Source organism: Caenorhabditis remanei, chromosome V, assembly GCF_010183535.1.
Source record: "Caenorhabditis remanei strain PX506 chromosome V, whole genome shotgun sequence".
Taxonomy (NCBI): Eukaryota; Metazoa; Nematoda; class Chromadorea; order Rhabditida; family Rhabditidae; genus Caenorhabditis; species Caenorhabditis remanei.
Window position 1 is genome coordinate 17314638 of NC_071332.1, and position 25275 is coordinate 17339912.

The 25275-nt window shown below is 38.8% G+C and overlaps 8 protein-coding genes across 8 annotated transcripts; 1 reads left to right on the forward strand and 7 right to left on the reverse strand.

Moving 5' to 3' along the window:
• Positions 1–44: 44 nt before the first annotated feature.
• On the reverse strand, positions 45–3465 carry GCK72_020800 (uncharacterized protein; the record flags this gene model as incomplete). Its single annotated transcript, XM_053733801.1, has 4 exons — positions 45–762; positions 1028–1098; positions 1651–2356; positions 3395–3465. The coding sequence occupies 4 exons, from the start codon at positions 3463–3465 to the stop codon at positions 45–47; spliced, it is 1566 nt and encodes a 521-aa protein (XP_053582714.1).
• A 425-nt stretch (positions 3466–3890) lies between these two features.
• Positions 3891–4942, reverse strand: GCK72_020801 (uncharacterized protein; the record flags this gene model as incomplete). Its single annotated transcript, XM_053733802.1, has 3 exons — positions 3891–3916; positions 3961–4631; positions 4872–4942. 3 exons carry the CDS (start codon positions 4940–4942, stop codon positions 3891–3893), a joined length of 768 nt encoding a protein of 255 aa, XP_053582715.1.
• A 123-nt stretch (positions 4943–5065) lies between these two features.
• On the reverse strand, positions 5066–6628 carry GCK72_020802 (uncharacterized protein; the record flags this gene model as incomplete). The annotated part of the gene is made up of 5 exons (XM_053733803.1): positions 5066–5263; positions 5316–5946; positions 6012–6092; positions 6448–6547; positions 6595–6628. 5 exons carry the CDS (start codon positions 6626–6628, stop codon positions 5066–5068), a joined length of 1044 nt encoding a protein of 347 aa, XP_053582716.1.
• Positions 6629–9303: 2675 nt separating this feature from the next.
• Positions 9304–11184, reverse strand: GCK72_020803 (uncharacterized protein; the record flags this gene model as incomplete). The annotated part of the gene is made up of 2 exons (XM_053733804.1): positions 9304–9526; positions 11018–11184. The coding sequence occupies 2 exons, from the start codon at positions 11182–11184 to the stop codon at positions 9304–9306; spliced, it is 390 nt and encodes a 129-aa protein (XP_053582717.1).
• Positions 11185–11729: 545 nt separating this feature from the next.
• GCK72_020804 (uncharacterized protein) lies at positions 11730–14429 on the forward strand (the record flags this gene model as incomplete). The annotated part of the gene is made up of 6 exons (XM_053733805.1): positions 11730–11861; positions 12067–12807; positions 12976–13101; positions 13450–13540; positions 13771–13913; positions 14232–14429. 6 exons carry the CDS (start codon positions 11730–11732, stop codon positions 14427–14429), a joined length of 1431 nt encoding a protein of 476 aa, XP_053582718.1.
• Positions 11937–12632, reverse strand: GCK72_020805 (uncharacterized protein; the record flags this gene model as incomplete). The annotated part of the gene is made up of 1 exon (XM_053733806.1): positions 11937–12632. One exon carries the CDS (start codon positions 12630–12632, stop codon positions 11937–11939), a length of 696 nt encoding a protein of 231 aa, XP_053582719.1.
• A 139-nt stretch (positions 14430–14568) lies between the features above and the next one.
• Positions 14569–19618, reverse strand: GCK72_020806 (uncharacterized protein; the record flags this gene model as incomplete). Its single annotated transcript, XM_003106472.2, has 5 exons — positions 14569–14595; positions 14647–14865; positions 15686–16746; positions 17919–18444; positions 19475–19618. The coding sequence occupies 5 exons, from the start codon at positions 19616–19618 to the stop codon at positions 14569–14571; spliced, it is 1977 nt and encodes a 658-aa protein (XP_003106520.2).
• A 321-nt stretch (positions 19619–19939) lies between these two features.
• GCK72_020807 (uncharacterized protein) lies at positions 19940–24539 on the reverse strand (the record flags this gene model as incomplete). Its single annotated transcript, XM_003106540.2, has 8 exons — positions 19940–20101; positions 21275–21410; positions 22227–22318; positions 22649–22951; positions 23684–23812; positions 23858–24003; positions 24068–24269; positions 24351–24539. The coding sequence occupies 8 exons, from the start codon at positions 24537–24539 to the stop codon at positions 19940–19942; spliced, it is 1359 nt and encodes a 452-aa protein (XP_003106588.2).
• Between the last annotated feature and the right edge of the window lie 736 nt (positions 24540–25275).

Consider the following 25275-nt stretch of genomic DNA (forward strand, 5'->3'; position numbering starts at 1 on the left):
GCAGAAGAAATTAGTCTAGTACTGGAGGGGTTCGCAACAAAATATTAGACGCTTGCCTCTTTCACCATCAACAGCTCATCTGTTGTCACTGTCTTAATAGAGATATATAATTTCGAGAGATGGGCAAAGTGATTGAGTGATTCAGAGATGAAAAACCCATGCGACATGAATCTCTGAATACGTTTCCACTGTTCCGATTTCACAATCTCATTCATCTCCAATGTTTGATCTGGTACATGATTCGAGGCATTCAAATGCATAACACGCAACGTCTCCGGGTAAAGATAAGGAAGGACCGCCATCACTTGGAATTGATCAATGACGTTCATCCGCAAAAATCTGGTTTGAATCTTGTGGTCCCGGGATCCAAGAATTTTTTCAAAGTCCGTCAAGAATGGCTCAGTCCGTTGCCTCAATTGTGCTTCATACTCGTCGTTATCCAACCTCGTTTGAGATTCTGGGAAATCGAAGAACACTCCGATCTCTTTGGAAATAGACTTCTGATTCTTCAAAATTATCTCCAAATCATTGGCGCAAGTCTTCATGACGTCGAGGTTGACAGTTTTTCTTTGTCTACAAAACACCGAAGTTGTATCTCCTTCTCTACAGTATTCTACTAGAATCGGATTTTTTTCGTCGATGTACAGTTCGAGGTGGACATTGTCGGGTTTCAACGATATGAAGAGACCCATGATTTTGAAATCCGGCTTTTCCTCGTCGACAAATTCACGAAGTGCTCGATTCACCTTTCGGAGAGTGAGTCTGCAAGACTAGGAGTAAAAAGAGGTAGTTTCAGGTGGAGTCTGTATCAATGTGCTAGCGACTATAACTAACTAGCCATTTTTGAGTTTCAGGGGAGAATCGTACAAAAAGCTCAATTCCTCAATTAACCTCAACCTCAATTTTAATATACAGTTTCTACAAAAAGTGAGCTTGTGGTATAGGAAGTGACAACCAAACACACTCTCCAAGTTGTTCATTTTCCTTCCCCCAAAAGCATTCAATCAAATTTCAACAAAAAGCTCACATTGCGTTGAGATCAAGGTATCCCAATACATTGCTCATGGCCAAATCCGGCAAATCGAGTAAGTTAGCCATCTGAAATACGAAATAATAATAATCTTTCTGTGACAAAGGTAAAAAAGACGGTTGAAGACAAAAAACATTCAAAACGGGAATCAAACCATTTGTATTATGAAAACATTAAAGTAAATGAATAATTTATTGACAAAATTGTTGGAAACTTTGGGTAGAAAAATACTGTAACCATTTGAGTAACATTTTCTGGTAAATAAGCAAGAAATCACTAATGCCGGAAAATAGTCAACCTGAAATTAATGCGAGAGGGGGCACGGATGAGTTTATTCCTCTGTTATCATCCTGAAACTGATCCAAAAACGGCGCCCAACAACCATGTTCAGTTTTTTATTTTGATTTTCTCCGGGAACATCAAACTTCCATATCCTGTCATCATGTCGGCCTCCAACATTCGGAAGCCCAAACAGTTCATTGAAGCGATTTACGTCATCGAGCTGTTTGTACGAGAACGAAACATCTCTCACGTTTTTGGATTTTAGGAATTCCTGAAAATAATAAACGATTATGGCATGGCTTCTTTCTGAAAAGTGAAAAGTCTTAAAAGTTGCTCACCTCTTTCAAAAAAAGCAAATCGTCTACCTTCACCGTTTCCAGACTGATATCCGAAAAGACGAGATTGGAAAAGTTGTCGACAGATACAGTAGTACGGAATCCGGATACTTTAAAGGCGGTGAGTCTTTTAAACTGTTTTGTCTTCAGAACTTCATCCAACTCCAGATCTTGAGACCTCTGTTGTGATCGTTTTAAATTAAGATTGGTTAGTGTCTCCGGACAGAGATAGGGGAGAACTGCCATCAATTGGTCATGATTCATCACATGCATATCTAAATGTTGTGTTTTGATCGGGACATCTCGCGATTGAAGAACATTTGCGATATCCGTAAGGAATTGTTTGGTGATTTTTTCCAATAATTTTTCACCACGTTTCGTTTCGATCCTATCTTCAAACACAGTGCATCTGAAGAGTACTGTTACGCTCTTGAAAATCGATTTTTGATTCTTCAGAAGCATTTCTAAATCAATGCAGCATGCCTTCAAATAGCTTGTTCTGGCAGGTCTGTCTCGCCCTCCTTTAGACACCAAGCATGTTTTCTTATCGCCTTTGAAGTATGTTATTACAAGACTTTCCCAGCCAGCACTGAGAGTGAGAACCGCCATTTCATTTTCCAAGAGAAGATGGAGTTTATCAAATTTGAAGTCACGTTTTTCCTCGTCGATAAATGTGCGGAGACCATGATTCACTTTTCGCAGAGTACATCTGTAAGATAAAACCAGTTTATTCAACTTTTTTTGTCATTTTTTCGAATTTTCATCGAAAGGGAGAACATTTTTGATGATTTTTCAAATTGTCTTCTAATTCTGAATTATAGTCAAAAATTTGATTTTTTCGCGAAAAATATTCTGAACATTTTGTCGTCAATTATCCGGGCCGTTGGGTCGGGCCTTGATTTTGCTGGCAAAGTCCGGCCCGGCCAGGCTGACAACAATTGCGATGACATTTTTTCAGTTTTCTGTGAAAATAATTAGATCGAAAATAAAATAAAATTCAATTTTCAACGAGTTTTTTTTCAATTCAAACCAAAATTAAGTAATTGAATAGATGTTCTATGTTTTAACAGCTCATTGTTATTCAATTTTACTACGATAATTAATCGATAAAAACGCAACAAAATCCCATTTTTACTGCTTCACAGCACCCTATCACTCCAAAATCTACTTTTAATGCGTCAGCGCGACAGGAAACGCGTCAGAAGTCTACTGTGCGCATAACGCGATAAAAATGTTTTGAAAATGTTTTCAGTGGAAAAAACAAATTTTTTGGAGATTGAAAATAAGTTTAGGGGAAATTTCGAAATTTTATTGCTATAAAACACCTAAACTTCACTGAATTCGGTAGAAAACGGCTGATTTAGTATTTTTTGTATACTGTAGGAAAATTTTTTTGCTATGCGCCTTTAAAGCTACAGTAAGAATGTCTTGGGTCATTTGGGTGCGTAAGGACCAGTGTGCTTCACAATCCAAATTTCCAATTTCTACAAAATTTTAACAAAGTGCCTGAATCTTTCCTTGGCTTGGAGCCAACTAAAATTCAATGTTCAGCTTTTTTTTCCATTTCCGACAGAAAATCGGTGATTGAACACAATTTCGTTGTTCTAACTAGTGAAAATTATGCAATTTTCTTGATTTTCTGTTGATTTCAACAAGAAATTGCAAAAAAAAACATGATATTTGTCATGAAAAGTGACATTCACTTATTTCGTCCCCAAAAATTAGCCAAAATCGAGAAAAAACTCACATTGAATCAAAATTTAGTTTCTTCATCAAATGTCTCATGGCCAAATCCGGTAAATCAAGTAAGGTAGGCATCTCGAATCCGAAATAAACGATGTTGTTGCGATGAAAGGGAACGTTGTTCTCTCAAATGAAAAGAAAGCGAGGCAGTGCAGAAGAGCGCGTTTGCCCCCTGCCTCTAATGGAGAGGGTGGAGAGAAAAAGAGGAAAAGAGGAAGGGAAACGTAGAAGTTATTTTCAAATTTATTAATTGCGAATCATAAAACAAAATTTGAATTTTCTTTGAATCATTAATACACATGAATCGAACAATTAACTACCAAGAAAAATTATTCAAACTAAACGTTTCATATTCATAAATTGTAATACAAAACTGCTGATTTTCTTCTTGCTTAACAAATTCCCATTTAACAGTTTCACTAGTTTCAAAGTTTGAAGGGCCAAAACACTCTTTCAAACGGTGTCTCCCCTCAAATTCATGGCATTTGAAACGCATTTCTTTAAAGTTCGGCAGCATGATCAACTTCTGAAATATGTAGCAACTATTTTTCAAACTAAACACTAACACACTCACCTCTTTCAGATACAAAACATCTTCTGCAGTCGCCGACTGTATTTCAATGTATGCCTCCAGAAGGTGAGAGAATTTTCGGATAGATTCATTCACATAGAATCCACTAATTGCAAAATAAGTCAACTTTTTCCAATGAGTCAACTTAATGATCTCATCGATTTCAAATTGAATACTTGATAATTGAGGGTCTATTAAATGAACTTCTTGCAGTGTATTTGGGCAAAGATAAGGTAGAACTTCCATAACTTGATTTTGGTTTTCCACAAACATTTTCAATGTTCTGCTTCGAAATTTTTGTTCTCGAGACGTCAGAATATTCTTGAATCCACCTAGGAATTCATTCATCATTTCTTGATCAAAACGTTCTCCATACGGGCAAGAAATCGTTAATCCCTCGAACATTGATTTCTGATTTTTCACCATTATCTTCAAATCTTTGATGCAAGTTTTCACGGAATTCGCATTGATAGTTAGCTCCTTGCCATTACAAACAACCAGTGTGTTCTGTCCTTTCCCATGATATTCTATTGACAATGGTTCTTTTTTATCGACCAAAAGTTCGATACAATCTTCTCTCACGGTCACAATGATATTGTGTATGCGATAGTCGGGTTTTTCAGTGTCAATAAATGAGCGGAGTCTGTGGTTCACTTTTCGTAGAGTTAGTCTGAAAAGTGAAAGCCATTTGGCAACTTTAGCGCATGAATAACGTCAAAAATTTGACTTTTTCGCAAAAAAAATTGAACTTTGAATTTTGGCCGCAATGACCCGGGCCTAAGGCTCAGGGCTTGACAAGTTTGAAAATTTGGTGAAAATTCGAAATTCAGTTGTAATTTCACAATATTTCGCAACTCAACTAACAAAGTTAGACATTTTCCTCAAATTTTCCAAATTTCCAAAAACTTACATCGAATTCATATCAAGTTTCTCCAATACACCTCTTATAACCAAATCCGGCAAATCAAGTGAATTTGACATTTCGAAGCACTTTGTTGGAGGCAAGTGGAAATGTTTGATTTCATCAAATAAGTTAGAGGCCTCTACGACGAGAGAGCGGAGAGAAAAATACAGAAAACGACATGCCACAAAATTGTTTTTATTTCACACAGGATAGTTAGAAATAGTAAAAGATTCAAATTTACTAACTAGAATACAAAGTTTCCGATTTTCTCCTGCCACACTGAATTCCCATTTCGCAACACTATCATCTTCAAATGAAGGCGGTCCCAACAACTCTTTCAGACGATCCCCCTCCTTAAATTCCATGGATTTGAAACGGATTTCTTTGAAACTCGGCAGCTGGATTAGTTTCTGAAAAAAAAGATGACTAAAGAGAATCCAGACGACTCACCTCTTTCAAAAAAAGAACATCATCTGGAGTCGCCGACTGTATTTCAACTCGAGCAAACAAAAAGTGTGAAAATTCTCTTATGGATCCATTAAAACAGAATCCAAATGTAACAAAACACTTCAAGTTTTGCCAATGCCCTAATTTCATTAATTCATCTAATTCCATGTGAGGGGATGCTGTATTCTTATTCATCAACTGGACTTCTTGCAAAGTCTTTGGGCATAGATTGGGAAGAATTTCCATAACTTTGCTCGTCGTAGTGCTCATTTTCAAATATTTTAATCTGATCTGCCGCGATGTGAAAATGTTCTTGAAGCCGGGGAAAGAATCCTCTATAGTTATACCCAACTCTTTCAGAATCGATTTCTGATTTCTTAACAATATCCTCAAGTCTTTGATTAACACTTCCTGATAATGCATCTTCACGATTCGTTCTCGTTTATCACAATTTACAATTGTAAACTCCTCTTTCTTCTGATATTCTATTGACATAAAATTTGTCCCGTCGAATTGAATGCTAAGATATGCAACATCTTTTCGCACGGTTACATTCAAACATTCGATGCGAAAATCAGGATTTTCTTCATCAATAAATGTTCTGAGTTTATGGGAAACTTTTCGGAGTGTTAGTCTGAAAAAAAGTAAAGAAAACTAAATTTCATCACTAGTTTATCCAACCAGCCAAAAAAAACTCACATCGAATTCATATCACCCCACTGCAACACATTTCTCATGACCAAATTCGGAAAATCCAATGAGTTGGACATTTTGGAGCAGCTGAACCAAACGAAGAATATACGGCTAGAGAATTTTCAATAAGAATAAGAGGAAAGAAAAAAAGAGCGTGCATCCCAAATCTCCATGGCAACAGAACGAGAGAAAAAGACAATGGCCAGATAGACAGAGTATATGATTATATTTATTGAAATAAATAAGTACGATTCCAATTTTGCGAAAAAGAGCAAGGTATTCAACTAACGACGCTTGATATTTTCTTGTTGACGAGAACAGTCGGTGATCCACCAATTTTGGAAATCTCTCTGTTTGATTTTTTACCGATCATTGACAAAAACTGATTACGAACAGTTCTGAATAATGTTAAGCTGCCCGTGTTTAATACTTAGATACTAACCGATTTGTGGCAATCAAAACGAGCGCATTCAAATGAGTAACCAGAATCCATAAACCATTCAATAAAGCCAATGTGATATCTGTCATTTTAAACCAATCTTCTGAAGAAAACTAGTTTCTTTAAGCTGCATTTGTTTAGAAAAGCAACCTGCATTGTGCCAGAGAACCAGTGTAGTCGTCATGTAGGTAGTTAGAACCGTCGCCTGCGTCAGAATTCCGATTTCAGCTCGGACAGAAAACGAGTTTTGAAATTTCCGCTTTTTCTAATAAAACAACGTTTAATACTGTAATGTTTAGTGACTGACTTTGTAAATGCTTCCCAGGATGAGAATATAAGATGTGAAGCTGAGAACCAAACTTGAAGAACAAAAATATAATTCTAATGGCGACAGAATATCATTGTAGACAACTGTCATGTCATATGACCAAGTGATACCGACAAGTTGGAAATTGAGAGTTATGCATCCGATTATCCATATTAGAAAAATATAGAGACTTCCACAAAATAATAAAATCTGAAAAGGGAGAGAGTAATTAAAAAATAATAATAGTTTGCAACCTTCATCCAAAGTGCCCATTTGTTGGACTTGGTGCGAAAAAATGTGACACCGAGACGAATTAAGGCCAGTACTGCAATGACAACAAAGCTTGCCACCCATAGTGTATTTAGAGTCCAGCCTAATATCTAGAATAATTCATTTAGAATTCTCGAAAAATTGTGTTCACCATACTCTAACAATCGGGTCGATTCTCTTTGTGAATGTAGGGAAAATAATGAAAATCCCCGTTAAAAAATGAATAACAGATTGTAAAAAATCACAGATGTTTAGAATATTAATCAATTTATAAGATATGTTTTCATTGAGCTCTTTCCTATCGTGAAGCGCCTGAATTAAACTGAAATTTATAGAATTGGAATTCAGCTCTTACGTAGATCAAGGGTAGGCAAACTGGAAATACCAAAAATGAGACAATACTATAAATCAAACCAATAATAACGTGTTCATGATTTTCATTAATCTCAAAAATGCTATGATTGGAGACGCTCATTGGATACATCCAGACGAGTGTTGTTGTCTGGAACGAATAAATGATTTCTGAAAGGAACTGGAAAATTCGAAAATTCTCACAGTGGCAGTCTACAAGGAATGTATCTACGAATGCAATTTAATGCATTTTTTACATTTTTGTGCCATAAAAATGCATTATTTTGCGTTCGTGAATAGGCAAGTTTTCTTCGTGGGTTTGTCCATTATAAACTTTTAAAAATCCAAAAAAAAAGTTGGCCTAATATACCAAAAACTTCAAAATATATCCAAAATTGTTTTTGTCTGATAAGCGGCTGAAAATGTTCCCTGACGTTTGAAACATACTGTGATTTAACTCAACCCAATTAAATTAGTTTTTTGAACAATTTTCTTGACTTCAAAGTTTCCACTTTGGTACTCATAAAACCCTGAATAACGTATTTCATGAAATCGTTTTGCAAGATTGGAATGCGAGTCTCGCGAGTCTCGCAATTTTTTGCGATCTTCACGTGAGAATTAAAAAAATGCGATCATCTGCGAGAACGAGAAATGAAAGAACGAGAATATTCTCGCATTCACGCCAGACAAAAATATAAAATGCGATACAACCAACTGCGAGAAATGCGAGATTTCTCGTGCATAACTTTCCAATTCCACAAATGATCCTTTTCGTAATTGTTCCGTGAAAGATCAGTTCTGAAAAGGCTCATATATTCACCTGTTTGAAAAATTTCATCTCTGTAAATACCAAAACTAAGCCGGGAAAATAGGAATTTTGTCTGAATATCTGTTTATTTTTTCTGAAGAGAAGTGAAATGAGATGCGTTACTTCTTATTGTGATAAGGAATACTGTACGAGTAATTGTTCTCATCGCCTGGAATTGATTTCAAACTAACAGTACAGTATCATCAGGAAAAGAGAAAGCTGAAATTATCTAAACTGTTATTTACACAATACTTAAATTAGATTGAAATTTCTTCGAAAAAAGAGTCTATAGATTGTTAAAATACTGGTTAATTCTTTAAAGTGAACATAATCACTTTTTGGATTTGTTTTTTGGATTTGAAGGTTCAACTTGTTGCTTAATCCAAGAAATTTTCATTTTCAAAGTTTTAACAAAACGATTTAATTTTTCACAAAATCCATTCACTGCCACCAATTAGTAACCAGTCAAATTGTTCAAAATTCAATTGTGTATTTCTTTCATTTTTGGAATTTGCAGAAACCAATTTTCTTTCGATTGTGTTACTAAGGAAATTTTCGGCTGAATTCTGGTGTTTTTTGTATGAAAACAACGCCAAAATTAGTTTTCAATAATAACTAGAATTTGTTTATTTATTAGTCATTTTCAAAATTAACTTCCGACTTCCGGATGAGAAGATTTCCCTTCCATGCAACTCTGGTCGTCTTACACCTAACCCTTTTTGTACCTTTAAACTGTTAGGAACCCAAAAATTCTTTATTTTCTAGAATCGGAAAGTTCCAGAATTTTCTGAGATTTCCACAAAATATGTATTTCTCCTAATGAACGGTATGAAACTTCAGTTGCAACTTGACACCTTTCTCCAAGGCACCAGTTGTTGACAGAATATGACACGTATCGTGACGTACACCGATTTTCACAAATAAGAAATGTTGATAAGGTTCGTAAAACACGAAAAGAGTGAGAACACATGCTAATGGCATTAACTCAGCCATCACGTCTGCAAAATAGGAAACTTCTGGAATTATTATGCTAAAGTACAGTAGGCAGTTGACTATTGTGAAGGGGATAGTAGAGAATAAGAACTGGATTAACACTTGAAACATCGAGCGGTCGTTGAAGTTTTTATGCATCTTTTTCGTTTTCTCCGATTCGTTTTTTGACTTCATTTTCTTCTGGAGCATCCAAATCGCAAGTTTGGCGGATATGATAATGGTGAGAGTGACGATTGAGATGTGGATTAAGTTGAACTTGAAATGTTTGGAATTGCAGGATATCTCGGGGTCGCAGAATATGACAACGTTGGGATTCATAATGATGTCGGGGTAGAAGCGCGGTGGTATGATGGCTGGAAAATAAAGATATAATTTTCTAAATAAACTTTTTTCGGAAAATTTAAACGCATGTCACGAAAAATGTATGCCTCCTGTCATTCGACTGTAACTCTCTAGAGACAGCTCGTACAAAAAAGTGGTCAACTACAAAAATCAAGATCTAGATTCGATTTTCACAAAGAACACAACATTTAAAAAAATCGATCTGAGGACCTCGAAATCTAGCTGAAAAAAAAAACTGGAAAAATCTGTGGGTATAACTTTCCGGAGCTATAAAATTGAAACCTGAAACGCTAGTCCACGACTTTATAAGTATTCATTTGTGCTTTGAGATTAATGCAAATTAAACATTTTTAGACAACATTAACGTTTTTTCAAAAAAAATTTCGAAATTCGGAAAACAAAATTTCAGAGTTCTAGTCCTTTCTTTATTTACCTTTAACTCTCTCGAGCGAATTCCTACCAAAAAGTGGTCAACTACAAAGTTAGAGCTTTTGACTCCTTATTAAATATGCCTATGGCCTAGAAACCCCGAGTATCTTGAATCTTAGGCCACTGAGCTTAATATAAACTTAATACTCGGATTCACCAGACGGTTTACAAAGTTTTGAGCCCCATAAGGACATACTTTGAAGCATTTTAATTTGGTAGCCTAGAAAATGCATTTCCTAGGCCACCAAATTTAAATTACCAAATTGCACCGAAATGGGTCAATATTGAGCCTAAAATTTTGGAAATTTTTATCTGATTCTAGATATTTTATTGGTTTCCTTTGAAAAAAATACCTTTATACATCCCCTTCGCTCTCGGTTGATCCACTGGTATACTTGTTGCCACCGACGGCACAACAGACACTGCGAACCCAAAAACTCCCAAATAAATCAATATTTCGAATATCCACTGGTACAGAGGCTTCCTCGAATTGTATAAATTCATCACTTTGAACAATCGATTGCAAAAAAGTGTGAGGCAAGATCCGAGGGTGCCTATAACTTTGAATTTAGACAAAAAAGTCTAAAATTTCAGTCACTTGAGGTCACACAATAATTCGCAATGTATAAGTAGGAAGGATTTATAAAATAAGACGGAAATCCCTGAATCACCACAAAAGGAGATGGTACAAATTGGAAGCCATCGATAAGCAAGCAGTTGTAGCACCATTGAAGTGAGATGCTGAAAATCAGACCTAACTAGATAAGATCATGAAGTTAGTGTGGAGATATAGGTCGTGGCTTATATCGTTGAAAAGCTGAGAAAACGCTGATTCCAAATATACATTCAGTTTTCGCAGTCGAGGTCTGGTATTCGAGAAAAACTAGGTCAAAGTTTGGACCCCTGGCAAATCATTATAGTCATCTAAACTGTGACCTTGTTTTTCTCGAATACCAGACCTCGAGGGCAAAAACTGAATACATATTCGGAATCAGCGTTTTCTCAGCTTCCCAGTGATATAAGACTCGGTGACCGTCCCTACTTAGGTACAGTATCCCGGGGTACTTACTTACCAAGTGACATGAAAGTACAAGAAGTACTTTAACGACCCGAAGTTCTTTGGGGATTTCTTGTGAACACAATAGAGGATAAGTGGAAATACAGGGGTGAGGAATAGGTTGAAGGATCGTTTCACGTAGTAATACACGTCGAGATTGGTGTTCCAGATGTTGGGAGGCATGCTGAAAATACCAAGAAGATTCTAGAAAACGGTCTATTTTTACATGTAATAAATGATGAGTCTCTGTGTTTTTTAAAAATCTAAAAATCACATAGGCTTTCCAGCTCACTGAGCCCAGAAAAACACCTCCGCAAAGCCTTGTTTTGTTCGCTCACCTAATTTACTCGGGAAAAAAGGAAAAAAAAGCGGAAATTAGATGGGGGTGACTCAAATAGATTTCTAGACATAAGAATAACTCCCAGCTGGCTCGAGAATTTGATTGATTAAATAAAATTGAGTGTATGCTCTTACACTTTTAGTGGTCATTAGTGGCCACGAGACTTCACGAGACTCCACGAGACTCCACGAGACCCGAGATCTTGGCTCAATACCAGAGTTGAGAGGAATGTGAAGAAAGTGCCAAAATTTTCCGCTGACCTTATTATTCAATTTTTTTGAAAAATATGTAAACCACCTACTCCCATTAAAAATGCATATATAGTCATCAACTATCTCATTATATTTCTATTTAAACAATGAACAAAAGTCAATTTCCAAACGAAAACATGAACTTCCATCCGTTTATATTCCTAGCTCTTCATATTTTTTGGAGTTGCCGCGCGTGTGCTCCACCTAAGCCCATTGTGGCATGGAGCACAACTGGAACAAGATTTTCGACGTCCACGGCTACTACAGCGGTAAGATTGTATGGAAGTGCGCCCTATTGAGAACCAATATTCGTATTGGTTATAAGAAAAGCACACACTTAAGTACTAAGAAAATTTATGGCTATACTCTATACGCAAGAAAAAACAAAATCTAATCATTGGCCAAGTTTGCAGAATAGGTGGCATAATCACCTTTTCCAAAACTTTTTGATCCTGAGAACATGCTGTTTTCCAGACAACGATCAACTCTGGAACCTCACCGGAGTACTCAAAAATTTCGACCTTCTCACAAGGAAATCCTACGTCTTCAGAATACCCCTGGAGCTCAGCACCAACAATGCCTTCTGCAGTCTCAGCCAGAAGCGTTGCAGTGGAAACTCTGACTACCGCTGAGTCAACTTCAGGATTTCCAGTTACAGCTGATGGGAACTCACAACCAACGATATCTCCTGAAGACACAACCAGAAGCGTTCTAGAAGTGACACCGACGTCTAGATTCTCGCACTCGTCAAGGGCTTCCCTCACATCTACCGGAGCATCTGAAAGTTCAGGAACTCCAAGTAGACAAACCTCAGAGTCAACAGCATCATCCGTTGACACGTCGGGTGGTGGCTCCACAAAAAACCAAGAAAACTTATCGACTACTTTAACTTCTGCGGTATCAGAGCAACCAACAACATCCCTACATGGAAATCCGACAACATCTGCCTTCCCTGTTACAGTTGAGCCGAATCTAAGCTCGACATCTTCAGGGAGCTCACTATCAACATTGTATCCTAGAGACAAAACCACGACTTCCATTGCATCTATCACATCTATTGAAGATTCTGAAACTCCAAGTGATCAAGCCTCGACAGGACCCACTTCCACAAGTTTTAGCTCATCTACTGACGACGATGACAATGTAATTACTACTGTATTTGCTAATCAGTCCCCACTGACACCTGAATCCACCCTAACTCCTGCCGTTGATACAGTAAGATCAAACCAGAAATACCATAGCCACTATTGTAGTTTCGAGATTATTTCAGACCGTCTTAACTGAAGCATCCACAATTTCTGTAAGGCTCCCTACTAGTCCTAGCTCCGAATCTGTAACTCATCCTACTTACGTCTCAGAAAACAACAAACTACCCCGTTTCAGATCACTTCATTCTCCGAGTCTGGAGAATCATCAACCACAATTGTGACTTCAAAACCCGCTGGCTCATTTTCGACATACACGAAAAACTCAACGCCAGACCCTCCTCTCACCACAGTAAACTACACGGTGAGAACGTTGTCTGGTTTCCAAATGTCATGGTTTCAAAGTGTACCGGTTTAGAAATGTCTAATCTCTCGGATTTCGAATTTCAACGTTTACCGGTTTCAAGAAGTCCAAGAAGTGCACAGTTTCAAATCTGTTCACTTCGGTGAAACGTTTCAGTTTTGAAATGTTCGAATTTCTCGGTTTCAAAATGTAGCAGTTTCGAAACGTCTCGGTTTTGAAACAACCTGTTTGTCTCGGTTTCAAACTGAACGGTTTCGAAACTTCGCGGTTTCGAAACGAATCAGAACGTCCTGATCGCGATTCGTGTCAGAATCAAAAACATCGGTTCTAGGACGTCTCGGTTTTCAGATCCCCCTCTCAACCCTCCTCTCCTCAACTCCCATCCCACCGTCCACCTGCGACTGCCCCTCCCCCGACAAATCAATCGATACCGGCCTATGTAAGTCGTCACGATAAGGGCGGCGCTACCAATGCACCCACGCTCTATTGACAAGAATAGTACATTTTTTGCGTCACGGTGAACATTCGAATTTATATAGCCGGTGTAGTATGCACATAAGTTCGAATATTCAACGTGACGCAAAAAAAATGTACCGTTCTTGTAAATAGAGCGCAGGTGCAAAGATGGCCCTGGCCTCATCGTGCAAATTTCGTCTCTAAAATTTTCAGCTTTCTTCAACAAACTGAAAACCACTCAACTCTCCACCCCCTGCACCTATCAGATTCTATGCGATCAGAACCGGACAGGCAACTATTTATCGGTTTTTGTACCGCCCGGTTTCTCACCGAATCCGGATAATATGCAGATGTTTGTAAGTGGAGCTATTCAAAGCTATATTAGCAGCCGACCCTTTTTACAACTGCGCTCCATCGCAAACGAGAGAGTATCGGCGAGAGACGCAGAGTATTTTTCTCGCGCCAACACAAATTTTCACATTTTTTGTTAATTGTTATGAAAAAAATGCAAGAATTGGTCAAAAATGTGAAAATTTGGGTTGACGCGAGAACAAACTCTGCGTCTCTCGCTGATACTCTCTCGTTTGCGGTGGAGCGCAGTTGTAAAAAGGGTGGACCGTTGATAAGGAAAATGGAATTTGAAAAAAACTGAAAATTTTTGAATCAAATTTCAGCGATTCTACCCAGTATTCCACTCAACTTCTATCGATTATTTCTCCCAATTCGGGATGATATGTATGGGTACCCAATGGTACGCGACCAGGATCCCGGGGATGGTGGACACGAGTCCAGGGGCTAGTCGTCCTATGGTAAATGGGACCGCCTGGACTGGAAAATTCAGAATTCACGAGATGAAGTGTCAGGCATTTTGATACATAAAAGCGCCATTTACTGACCGTTTTTGAATGTATGGGTACAAAGTATAAACTGGAAAAATCGGCAAAAAAATTAAATACAATTATCACAGACAATAGAATAAAAAAATAAATTATGATGATGCAATGATGATATTCAGGACTTGTTGAAGAACGATTTCAGCTGAAAAAAAAAACACATAAATTGTCGATTTACGGGCGTAAATCCACTCACACTTCCACGACTCTTGTTCGATTCCTTCTCTTTTTCTCTCTCTTTCACAAGTGTTGCGAGATGTTCCGACAGGTCGCCGAGCTGTGATTCGTAGCCTTTTCGTACACTTTCCAGCTCATCTTTCAGCCGATTATTGTGTTTTGTGACCGAGTCGAGCTCGGCGAGCACGCGTTTCAGGTGCTCTTCGGAGGCAAGCTCGTGGCGGAGCAGCAGGTCGAACTGAAAAAAAAACGAACATTTTGAAATCGGGACACTTTAAAACTGGATATTTTCGATTTTCATCTTGTAGCTCGACACAGTTCTCCCAACTGCGCTCCACCGAAATCCCCTTGAAGTCTCTCAATTTTGCACACAATTTTCTTCAGTTTCGGTAGAGCGCGGTTGTAAGAAGCGTGCCGTTATAATAGTTTGTTCCAAAATGTCCAGTTTTGTTATGATCGGTTTCGAAACGTCCCGGATTCGATTCGTTCAAAAACGCGTCAAAGGAACGCCAGACACTCCCGGAATCGTTTTTTCGGAGAGGATTAAGTTTTCCAGTAATTAGAAAAAAAAGGCGATTTTTTGATGGAAAACGCGTTAAAGGTGCACCAGTTTGGTGGAGTTTTGAGCGGAAAAATCGGAAAATGAGCCAATTAATCGTGATTTTTTCAAGAAAAAGGGCTCCAGATGACACTTTTTATCCACAAATTTGACAGTTTTGACGATTTTCAAAAAACCTCAAAGTTGTCTGGTGCGCCTCTGACGCTTTTTTTGTGAAACATAACAGAGAATTGTCAAAATGTGATATTTTTCGCTTTTTTTATCGTAAAAAACGCGTCAAAGGCGCGCCAGAACACCTCTGGGGCGCGTTTGACGCGTTTCTAGTTGTCCCGGAGCCTGGAAAAGATCTCAAAAACAACAAATTTCAGACAATTTTCTCCATAAATCCGGAATTCACTCCGAGAGATTCTGAAACTGTTTTGGGGACTTTCAGACACGCTGAGAACTTATTTTCGCTTAAAAACTATCAAATCTTCTAAATTTTTCTCAAAAATTTCACCTCAATCTGATAGAATCTCAACGCCTTCTCCGCTTTCTGCACCCTCTGAATCCACTCATCTCGTCTCTCCATTCCAATCGACCATATCTGATCGATATCCGTCGATTTCTCGGTTCCAGCGCTAGCGATTTCAAGCTTTCGTTTGACGAGAGAGTTGTCGACGAACAGTTTGTCACGCTCTTTTTGGAGCTCCTCGTTGCGGGTGGCAAGGAGGCGGAGCTCGGTGTGGAGGTGGTCTGAAGGGGGCGGGGCTTCAGATGGAGCCACTGACGTCTTCTGAATCTTGGGAGGTTCTGGAGGCTCCGGAGCTCCGGTGGGAGGCTCCGGTGTCTCCGAGGCGTCCTTGAAGTCGTCCTCATCTTCATCGTCAAAGGGATTCTGGGGCTCCAAAATTTCTGGAGCACGCTCCGCCTCCTCCCTCTCCTTCTGCTCCTTGACGCCCCTCTCCTTCTCCATCATCGTCACCCGTCTCCCCCGCGCCGCGAGCTTCGACGTCTCCTGCGACGCCATTTGGAGCGCCTCTTCAAGCGCCGCCCCCACACACCGCATACGACGAGTCGTCGTTGGGAGCCGCGCCTCGAATATCCAGCGCTTCTGGAAGCAATCGAGAAGGGCGCTGGTGATTTGATCGAGAGAATCTAGGGAGGAGAGAAGGAGCTCAGATTCAGAAGACCCTAACGATACAGTAACCCGTTCGAAGACGTCAAAAAGTTCCAGAATCAAAGCCATCCACTGATTATTCAACTTGCTCAACGGAGCCGAGCACCACGTCACTCGATTCTCCTCTTCTGTCATTTGTCGTACCAAATCTCTCAACATTTGATTACAATGTTGAGATATCAGCCGGCATTTTGATGTGATTTCAGGGAGTTGCTCAGCGGGTTCGAAGACGGAATTCGAGATGATTGAATCCAGAATTTCGACGAGATTCGAGAAGAGACGGGCGGTTTGTGCGTATTCGGAGGAGAGCTTCTCGACGTGAGTGGGAAGACGTTCGAGTTTCGAATCGAACGGATAGATCTCGCAGCGTTGTTGTAGGAGGGTGAACACGTTGGTTAGCGCTGGAATTGGAAGGATTAGGTATTAGCTGGGCACGCTTCTTACAACCGCGCTCTACCGAAACCGAAGAAAATAGTGTGCGAAATTGGGAGACTCAGAGAAAAATAGACATTTTTCAACGGCATTTCGGTGGAGCGCAGTTGTAAGAACTGTGTCGAGGTAATTCGTTAAAAATTGTTATATATGTCTGTGTGTCCAGATGTCCGTATTTTATTTATCTGTCTGTCCGTCAGTCAAGATCAGAGCTGTGTGGAAAAATTTTGAAAATCTGAACATGTTTGAAATTTTTTTCGATGAAAGCGCGTCAAAAGTGCACCAGATTGATATCGTTTTGAAAAAAGCCAATTTTTGTGATATTTTTGCGGAAAACGCGTCGAAAGTGCCCCAGATGCCTTTTTTTTTCGAAAATCTGAAAATTTCGACGATTTTTGAGCTACAGAATCCTAATGTGGTCTGGGGCGCCTCTGACGGGTTAAAAAAAAAACAAATTTTCTGATGGTTAAAACAGAAAATTAAGTTTTTCCAAAAAAAAAAACCATTTTTAGGGCCAAAAATTGAAATCTGAGGGCTGAAATGCGTCAAAGGCGCGCCATATTTCAAAAAAAAAACACCGCTGGGGCGCGTTTCTAGTTGAATTTTTCAGATTTTAAGTCAAATGCGTCGCAGGCGCGCCATATTTGCTGGAAAACTTATCTGGCGCGCCTTTGACGTGTTTTTCACGATCTAAAAGTGGAAAAAAAAATCACTTTTTGAAGTGAAAATCGACTATGTTTTTTTTTTGTGAAAAATAGCAGAAAAACTCAAAAAACGAAAAATATCCATTTTTACTTCAAAAATTGTCAAAAAGTGGCATTTTTACTTTTTTATATCGTGAATAACGCGTCAAAGGCGCGCCAGGTGTGAAAGAACACTACTGGGGCGCGTTTGACGCGTTTTTTTGTGAAAAATAGCAGAAAAATCAGTTTTTACGGAAAAATATCGATTTTCACTTCAAAAATTGTCAGAAATCTGATATTTTTCGCGTTTTTATAGTAAAAAACGCGTCAAAGGCGCGCCAGGTGTGAAAGAACACCACTGGGGGCGCGTTTGACGCGTTTCTAGTTGAACAATTTGAAAAAAAAACTCAGAATATGTCTATCTGTCTGTCTGTCTGTCTGTCCAGATGTCTACCTACCTGAAAAGCTTCCCCTCGTCGCCTCAGCCACCATAATTCTGGCCTCTTCGTGTGACTCTGGTGGCTCGGGGCTCCCAATCACCATCTCCTTTTCTTCCTCTTCTTTTTCATGATTCCTCTGAATCTCTTTTTGCTCCTGAATCTCCTGAATCTCCTCCTGCCTACTCGCTTTCGTCGTTTTCATCCTCATCCTCTTCACGTCATCCTGCAGAATTCGCATCTCTTTCGCCAGTTTCTCCGACATTTCAGCCATTTCTATCTCGTGTTGCCTTTCGGATTCATCCAGTTTGCTCACTAAACGCTCATTTTCCGCCAGCTTCTGACGCAATTCGTGCTCCAGAAGCTCAATTCGACCGCCGGAATCTTGAGGGGGCGGAGCCTTTTTTCGTTGAGAAGACGTCGAGGAGATGGGCGGTTCGAATTGAAAGTTTTCGACGCGACGAGCGAGTTGATCGTTTCGAAATGTGAGAGACTCGTTTTCGGCTTGAAGACGTCGGATGACGGCTTCTTTCGATTTCAGTTCTTCCTGAAAATTTGAAAAATTTCTGTGATTTTTTCCTAGAAAAACGCGTCGAAAGCGCCCCAGATCACATTTTTATTCGAAAATTTGGAAAATTTTAACGATTTTTGAAAAATCTTTAAAAGTACTGGGGCGCCTCTGACGCGTTTTTTTGTGAAAAATAACAGAAAAATCAGTTTTTTACGGAAAAAAACCATTTTCAGAGCCCGAAAACTGCAAGATTGAATTCCGGAGACTGAAATGCGTCAAAGGCGCGCCAGATATGAAAAGAACACCACTGGGGTGCGTTCGACGCGTTTCCAAATGACATTTTTGTTAGAATAACTGGAAAATTTTAACGATTTTTAAGCTACAACGCCAAAGAATCTTAAAGTCGTCTGGGGCCTCATTGACGCGTTTTTTTGTGAAAAATTACTGAAAATGAAGTTTTTACCGAAAAAATCCAATTTTACATCAAAAATTGTCAACAAGTGGCATGTTTCCCTTTATAAAGTGAAAAACGCGTCAAAGGCGCACCAGATCCACAAAAATTGAAAATGCACCGATTTTTGTCTGAAAAATCTGAAATTTTTTCAAATTCTTTAACTAGAAACGCGTCAAACGCACCCCAGAGGTGTTTTTTTTTCAAATCTGGCGCGCCTTTGACGCATTCGAACTCTGAAAATGGTCTTTCGGTTAAAAAAACCGAATTTTTCTGTTATTTTTCACAAAAAACGCGTCAGAGGCGTCCCAGCCCATTTTTAAGATTCTGTAGCTCGAAAATCGTCAAAATTTTCGAACAAAAATGTCATCTGGGGCGCTTTCGACGCGTTTGTTCTGAAAAAATCACAAAAAATTGACTTATTTTCCGATGTTTCAGCTCAAAACTCTACCAATCTGGTGCGCCTTTGACGCGTTTTTGAATGAGAAAATTGGTCAATTTTCGGCGTGTCTGGTGTGCCTTGAGAGCATGTTTGAATAAGAAAACTGGTGTTTTTCACATATAAACTTGGCTGGCGCATCTCTGGCGCGTTTTTCTCTCCTCGAAAACTCTTACCGCCAACTTATCGCCCCGCCCCCTCTCCTCGAGCACTCCCTCTCGGAGCACTTTCGCCTGAGCCCTGAGCTTCGTGTACTCCTGTGCCAGTCGTTGATATCGGACATTGGCATCGGAGCTCAGTGACACCGAAGACACTGACATATATATCTGGTTATAACCTGGAAATTTGGCTGAAAAAAAATGGAAAAAAAGGGAGAAAAATAAATGAAAACTGATCGGAACAGATGATTTTTAATCGATTTTTGGTGGGGAAAATCTCAAAAAATTCATGAATTTTTCAAGGAAATATAAAAACCAGTTGATGCTAAAATTGAGAGAGAGAGACCATAGTAGAGGATTCAAAAAATCAAAAAATCAATAAGTTAGGGTTAGAATTGGAGATAAAATCGAGGAAAAGTGGAATTTTTTGGGTAAAATTTTAATTTTTACAGAATAAGGGTAATTATGCATCGAATTATTCAATTATCGTCTCGCTCCGATTGCCGTCGACGCTCGTCTCGATTGATTTCTGTTGGTTTCCGAGCAGTACGTGTCACAGATCCATGTGCCACGTGGAAGAGATTTGAGTCCGACGCAGAACGTATGGAAGCCGCGGTCACATTTGTCACAGAACACTATTTCGTTCTGAAAATTTGGGATATTTTTGAGTGAAAAAAAGGTTTTTTACAGAAAATTCCAATTTTTTCACGAAAATTTGCTTTTTTTTGAATAAAATTCAAAAGACAAAAAAGTGAAATTTTCGATCAGAGCTGTGCGGAATTCCTTCTTCCTTCTTCCGACTTCCTTCTTTGAAAATTCTACTTCCGCACAGCTCTGTTTTCGATGTTTTAAAATGAATTTGGCAATATCGGAAACGCGTCAAACGCGCCCCAGCGGTGTTTTTCGCGACTGGCGCGCATTTGACGCATTTCAGCTTTCAGATATCAGTTTTACCATTTACTGGCCTCGAAAATGGTGTTTCGGTTACAAAAACTGAATTTTCCTGCTATTTTTCCCAAAAAACGCGTCAGAGGCGCCCCAGGGCACTTTTAGGATTCTATAGCTCAAAAATCGTCGAAATGTTCAAATTTTCGAATAAAAATATCATCCGGGGCGCTTTCGACGTGTTTTTCATAGAAAAATCACAGAAATTGACTCAAAAATGCGATTTTTTGCTAAATTCGACTGGAAATTCTGAAACTGAAAACTTCGAAGTTTCGAAATGAATTTCTCAATTTCGAAAACGCGTCAAACGCGCCCCAGCTTGAAAATTGTTCTGAAAAAAAAATGTAATAAATCACCGATTTACATCTCAAAACCTAAATTTTTCCAACTTTTTATCAAAAAACACCGCGTCAAAGGCGCCCCAGACAAGTTTATGTGGATCTGGCGCACCTTCGACGCGTTTTACACTGGAAAAGAGCGAATTTTTCATATTTTCTCACATGAAACCAGTGAAATCCCTAGATTTCTAGTCGAAAATCGGATTTTTAAACAATCCAGAAAAAGCGTCAAAGGCGCGCCAGACTGGTAGAGTTTTCAGCTGAAAAATCGGATAATATGCCAATTTTTGTGATTTTTCTAGGAAAAACGCGTCGAAAGTGCCCCAGATGTCATCATTTTCGTTCGAAAATCTGAAAATTTTGAAGATTTCCAAGCTGCAACGCCAAAGACACGCTTTTCAGACTATCGAGAAAACAACGCGTCAAAGCCGCGCCAGAACTTGATTTTTTTTTCATTTTTCTTCGATTTTGTAGCTTGTTTCCAGCTTTTTCTAGAATTTTCAGTCCATTTGTCTATCCAGATGTCTGGTCTCACCTCCTTCTCCGGTTTATTACAAATCGAACAGACTCGACAATCGACACAACTCCATTCATACGTTCTGACGAGCGCCGCCATTCGATCGGGCATTTCGATGCAACGTGGATGGTAGACGATTTGGCACACGGAGCAACTGCAAATGAGTGATTTTTTTGAGGTTTAGGGTTGATTTACGGCGTAAATCCACACCTAGAACTCGGATTTTGGATTGGAGGTGTTTTTGGCAATAAAAAAGTAAAATCTCGAAAAATTGAGATTTTGTTGTCAAAAAGGCTACGAAATTGACAAAATTGAAATTAATCGATAAAAATGTTTTGTTTTCAAAATTCCGACAAAAATGAGTAATTAACAAGATTTTACTGCATTTTCAGCTATTTTTGTTCATGTTTTCAACCCAAAAAGTTGATTATTAGATCAGAAACGTTAAAAATCGCATTTTGGTCTGAAAATGCCAAAAAAATTGGTGAAAAGACGTTTTTCAATGCATTTTTTCGAAATTTCAGCAAAAATGAATTAATAGCAAGATTTCCTTGCATTTTCAGCGATTTTTGCACATGTTTTCAATTCAAAAATTTGGTTTTTGTTCTGAAACGGTAAAAATCGCATTTTGGTCAGAAAAATGAAAAAAAAAGTCGTTTTTCGACCGATTTCCAGATCTGAAACGGTAGAAATCACGTTTTAATCAGAAAAATGCTTTAAAAATTGATAAAATGACGTTTTTCGATCGATTTTTGCGAAAATTCGAGCCTAGAATTTCACAAAAACCAGAATTTTTCAAATTCTCAACTCAATTACATTGGAAAATCTGAAACTTTGAGATTTCAGAGGGTTTCAGTAGCCTAGAAACTAAGATTTCTGACAACAAACCCTTTTTGGGCAGTTTTTTTTTTAAATTTTGACTGATTTTTGCTCATTTTCAGCGAATTTTCAGCACTTTCACAAAACCTACCATATCATATCTCCACCGGTCTTCTCACACGAATCACACTGTCGATTCGGGTCCAACGGTGGCGGGACATAGCCGGCCGGCTCTTGGATTTCCTGGGAAGAAAAAAAAAGTGAAAATTTTGAAAATAAAAAATCATTTTTAATTTATTTTTAAAAACAAAGGGAGTCTCTTTATTAGGGGGTTAGAAGGGCACACAATACACAGTTTTTACATCACAATATATATTTTTTGGGTTAATAAGCGTCACGAATCCAGTGTGTTAGAAGGGTGGATAATTCTCCTCGTCGGTCGTATAGTACTCCTAAAATCGGCGAAAAACCAAATAAAAAGGGGAAAACAGAGGAGATGGTGAGGGTGCAAAACTACAGTGACTTCATGCATTTTCCAACTGAAAAATCTGAAATTTTCTGTGCTGAAATTACCTGTTTAATCTGCATAATGTGCGTCGACACAGCAGCCTCTCTCGCGCGCATCGCCTCCTCTCTCTGCTGACGACTCAAATCGACTTCAGCGATCGTCAGAGGCGGTGGAGAGGCGTCACGTTGCGGAGGATACAGATGATCCGTGTTCATGACGGTGCCGAGTGGAAGACGATTCAATTCATCCGGTGTGAATTTCTTGTAATAATTCTGGAATTGGCCGGGGATTAGAGCCACTGGGTAGGGCCCCGGACGAGTCGCCTCGGGTTTCATCACTTTCCATGCGTTGCGACGCGATTGAATAATCTGGAAATGGGAAATAGTGACATTTTTCTTGGATATTTTTTCGATAAAAAGCACGTCAAAGGCGCACCAGATTGGTAGAGTTTTAAGCTGAAACATCGAAAAATGAGCCAATTTTTGTGATTTTTGTTAAAGGAAAAACGCGTCGAAAGCGCCCCAGATGACATTTTTGTTCGAAAATCTGAATATTTCGACGATTTTAAAGCTACGAGTCTTAAAAGTGATCTGGGGCGACTCTGACGCGTTTTTTGTTACAGATGATTTTTACAGCAAAAAGAAGCAAAATTTGACTGAAAATTTCGGAATTTTCGACGAAATATCCGAACTTTTGACTATTTTTCAGTTTTTTTTCACAGAGTTTTTGATTTTTCTTTCTCCAGATACAAAAAAACAAACATTTCCTGTCGAATTTCAACCATAAAACTCTAAAAACCGCAAAAAATCGTTGAAATTCACAAATGAAGGGGAATCCAGACGAAACTTTCAAGTGTTCTATGCCAAAATCTAAGTTTTCAAAAAAAAATTTCGAAAAAAACTCAAATACTGACCAAATTTATAGAAAATGCGTATTATTTATCGAGTTTTTAATCGATTTTCCTTAACTTTGACCAAAAAATTGTGAAAATCGTTAAAAACGCAAAAAAACTGCGCGATAAACTGATTTCCGGTCTGATAACACCATACTTCCGCAATCTGGCGCGCCTCTGACGCGTAAACCCGTATTTTATAACTAACATTAGTCTGAATATCCCAAAAATGTTTGCGCTCGTTTCTTCGCATTTTCTGAAGATCTTTATTGAAGTCAGCGGCACTTTGAAGCGCTTTCGCACGGAGTTCCGCCAATTTTCCCGCGTCGTTTTTGATCTGAAAATGGAAAATTTGGTAAAAATAAAAATAATAATAATTTACCGCCTCCATCTCTTTGGCCTTCTCGAGCTGAGCCTCCCGTTCTCTTTGCGCCACGACCTTCTTGTACTCCATATAAATATCCACGAAATCCGACTGCATCATGTCGTGAATCTCGCTGGCACGCATCGCGTTCATGTCGCGGAGCACTGAAAATCGATTTTTCCATGAATTTTATCGAATTTCAAGCTGTTTAAGCCTAAAAAACCGTACGCGTCTCATTAAGAAGCTTATGAACACCATAGTTCCACTCCAAGTACTCCCGCTCCTCATGATTGACCTTCCGGCGAGTGAAATCTGGATATTTTCTCGAAAAACTCTTAATATCAAGCAATTCTCCGATTTGTTCTTGTAGAAACCAGCGATCGCCGGATTTGACGGGCCACTCGTACTCGATAATGTCTTGTGGCTCGACCTGAATGAAATTTTTAATGAACATTCATAATTATTGATTTTTTTTCGCAAAAATTTGTTTAAAATCGACGAATGAGGCTACCTTTCGATGGTTTACATCGAGCATAATATAAACATTTCTGTTATACGTATCACGACGCGATGAAATTGGAGCTGCAGCCGGTGCTGGCTCGCTAGACGATGGCTCATCGCTTGGTGTGGTTTCAGATGTCTCCGGAGCGGTTTCTGGCGCCGAAATGGTAGCGTCCTCGTTGGCAACTGGATCTTCCATCTGAAATTTGAGAAAAAAGTGAAAAATTCGGTGAAAAACCGATGAAAATGAAGGAGAAAAAATAGATTTAATTCAAATATCTGCTGCGGTGTTTGCGTACCCTTGAGACACCATCACGCGCAATTGCGTACCCGGCATTATAAATGACGAACAATTCGAGAATTAAATTTTTTTATCAAAAAAGGAATAAAACAATGAAATGGAAGGGAAAATAGAATGTTCAAAAAGAAAATTATTAAATAAATAGTTTACAACTCAAAACACAAAAAATTTCGAGACCAAAAGTTTTCGGGGGCCCCCGAAATTTTTTTGTTGCATTTCTCATTTTTGCACTTTTCTCCGATATGCTTCCGAGACAACTCGTCATAAATCCCATATTTATTGTGCAAAAAAAAGAAGAAGGGGGGAACGATGAAAAAAGAGACACACATACATTCCGATGGCTCCCCTTTTTGACGTCTTCTGAATGCGAATGGGCTCATTTTCGATTCTTTTCCGTTTATTTGGACGGGCTATGTTTAGTGTTTCCGAGAACTCATCTAGAATGGAAGAGAGACAGATGGAATGTGTCAAAGATCGACGAAGGATTCACCATTTTTCCATTCAATTCCAGTTTACGTGGTGGCCTAGAAAACCAAATGATGGAAAGCTTGGCCACGGTCTAAAAGCCAAGGACTAATTTTTCCTCTTCCAGCCCCTTGAAAGTTTTTAAAAAATTCAGAATTTTTTTTTCGAA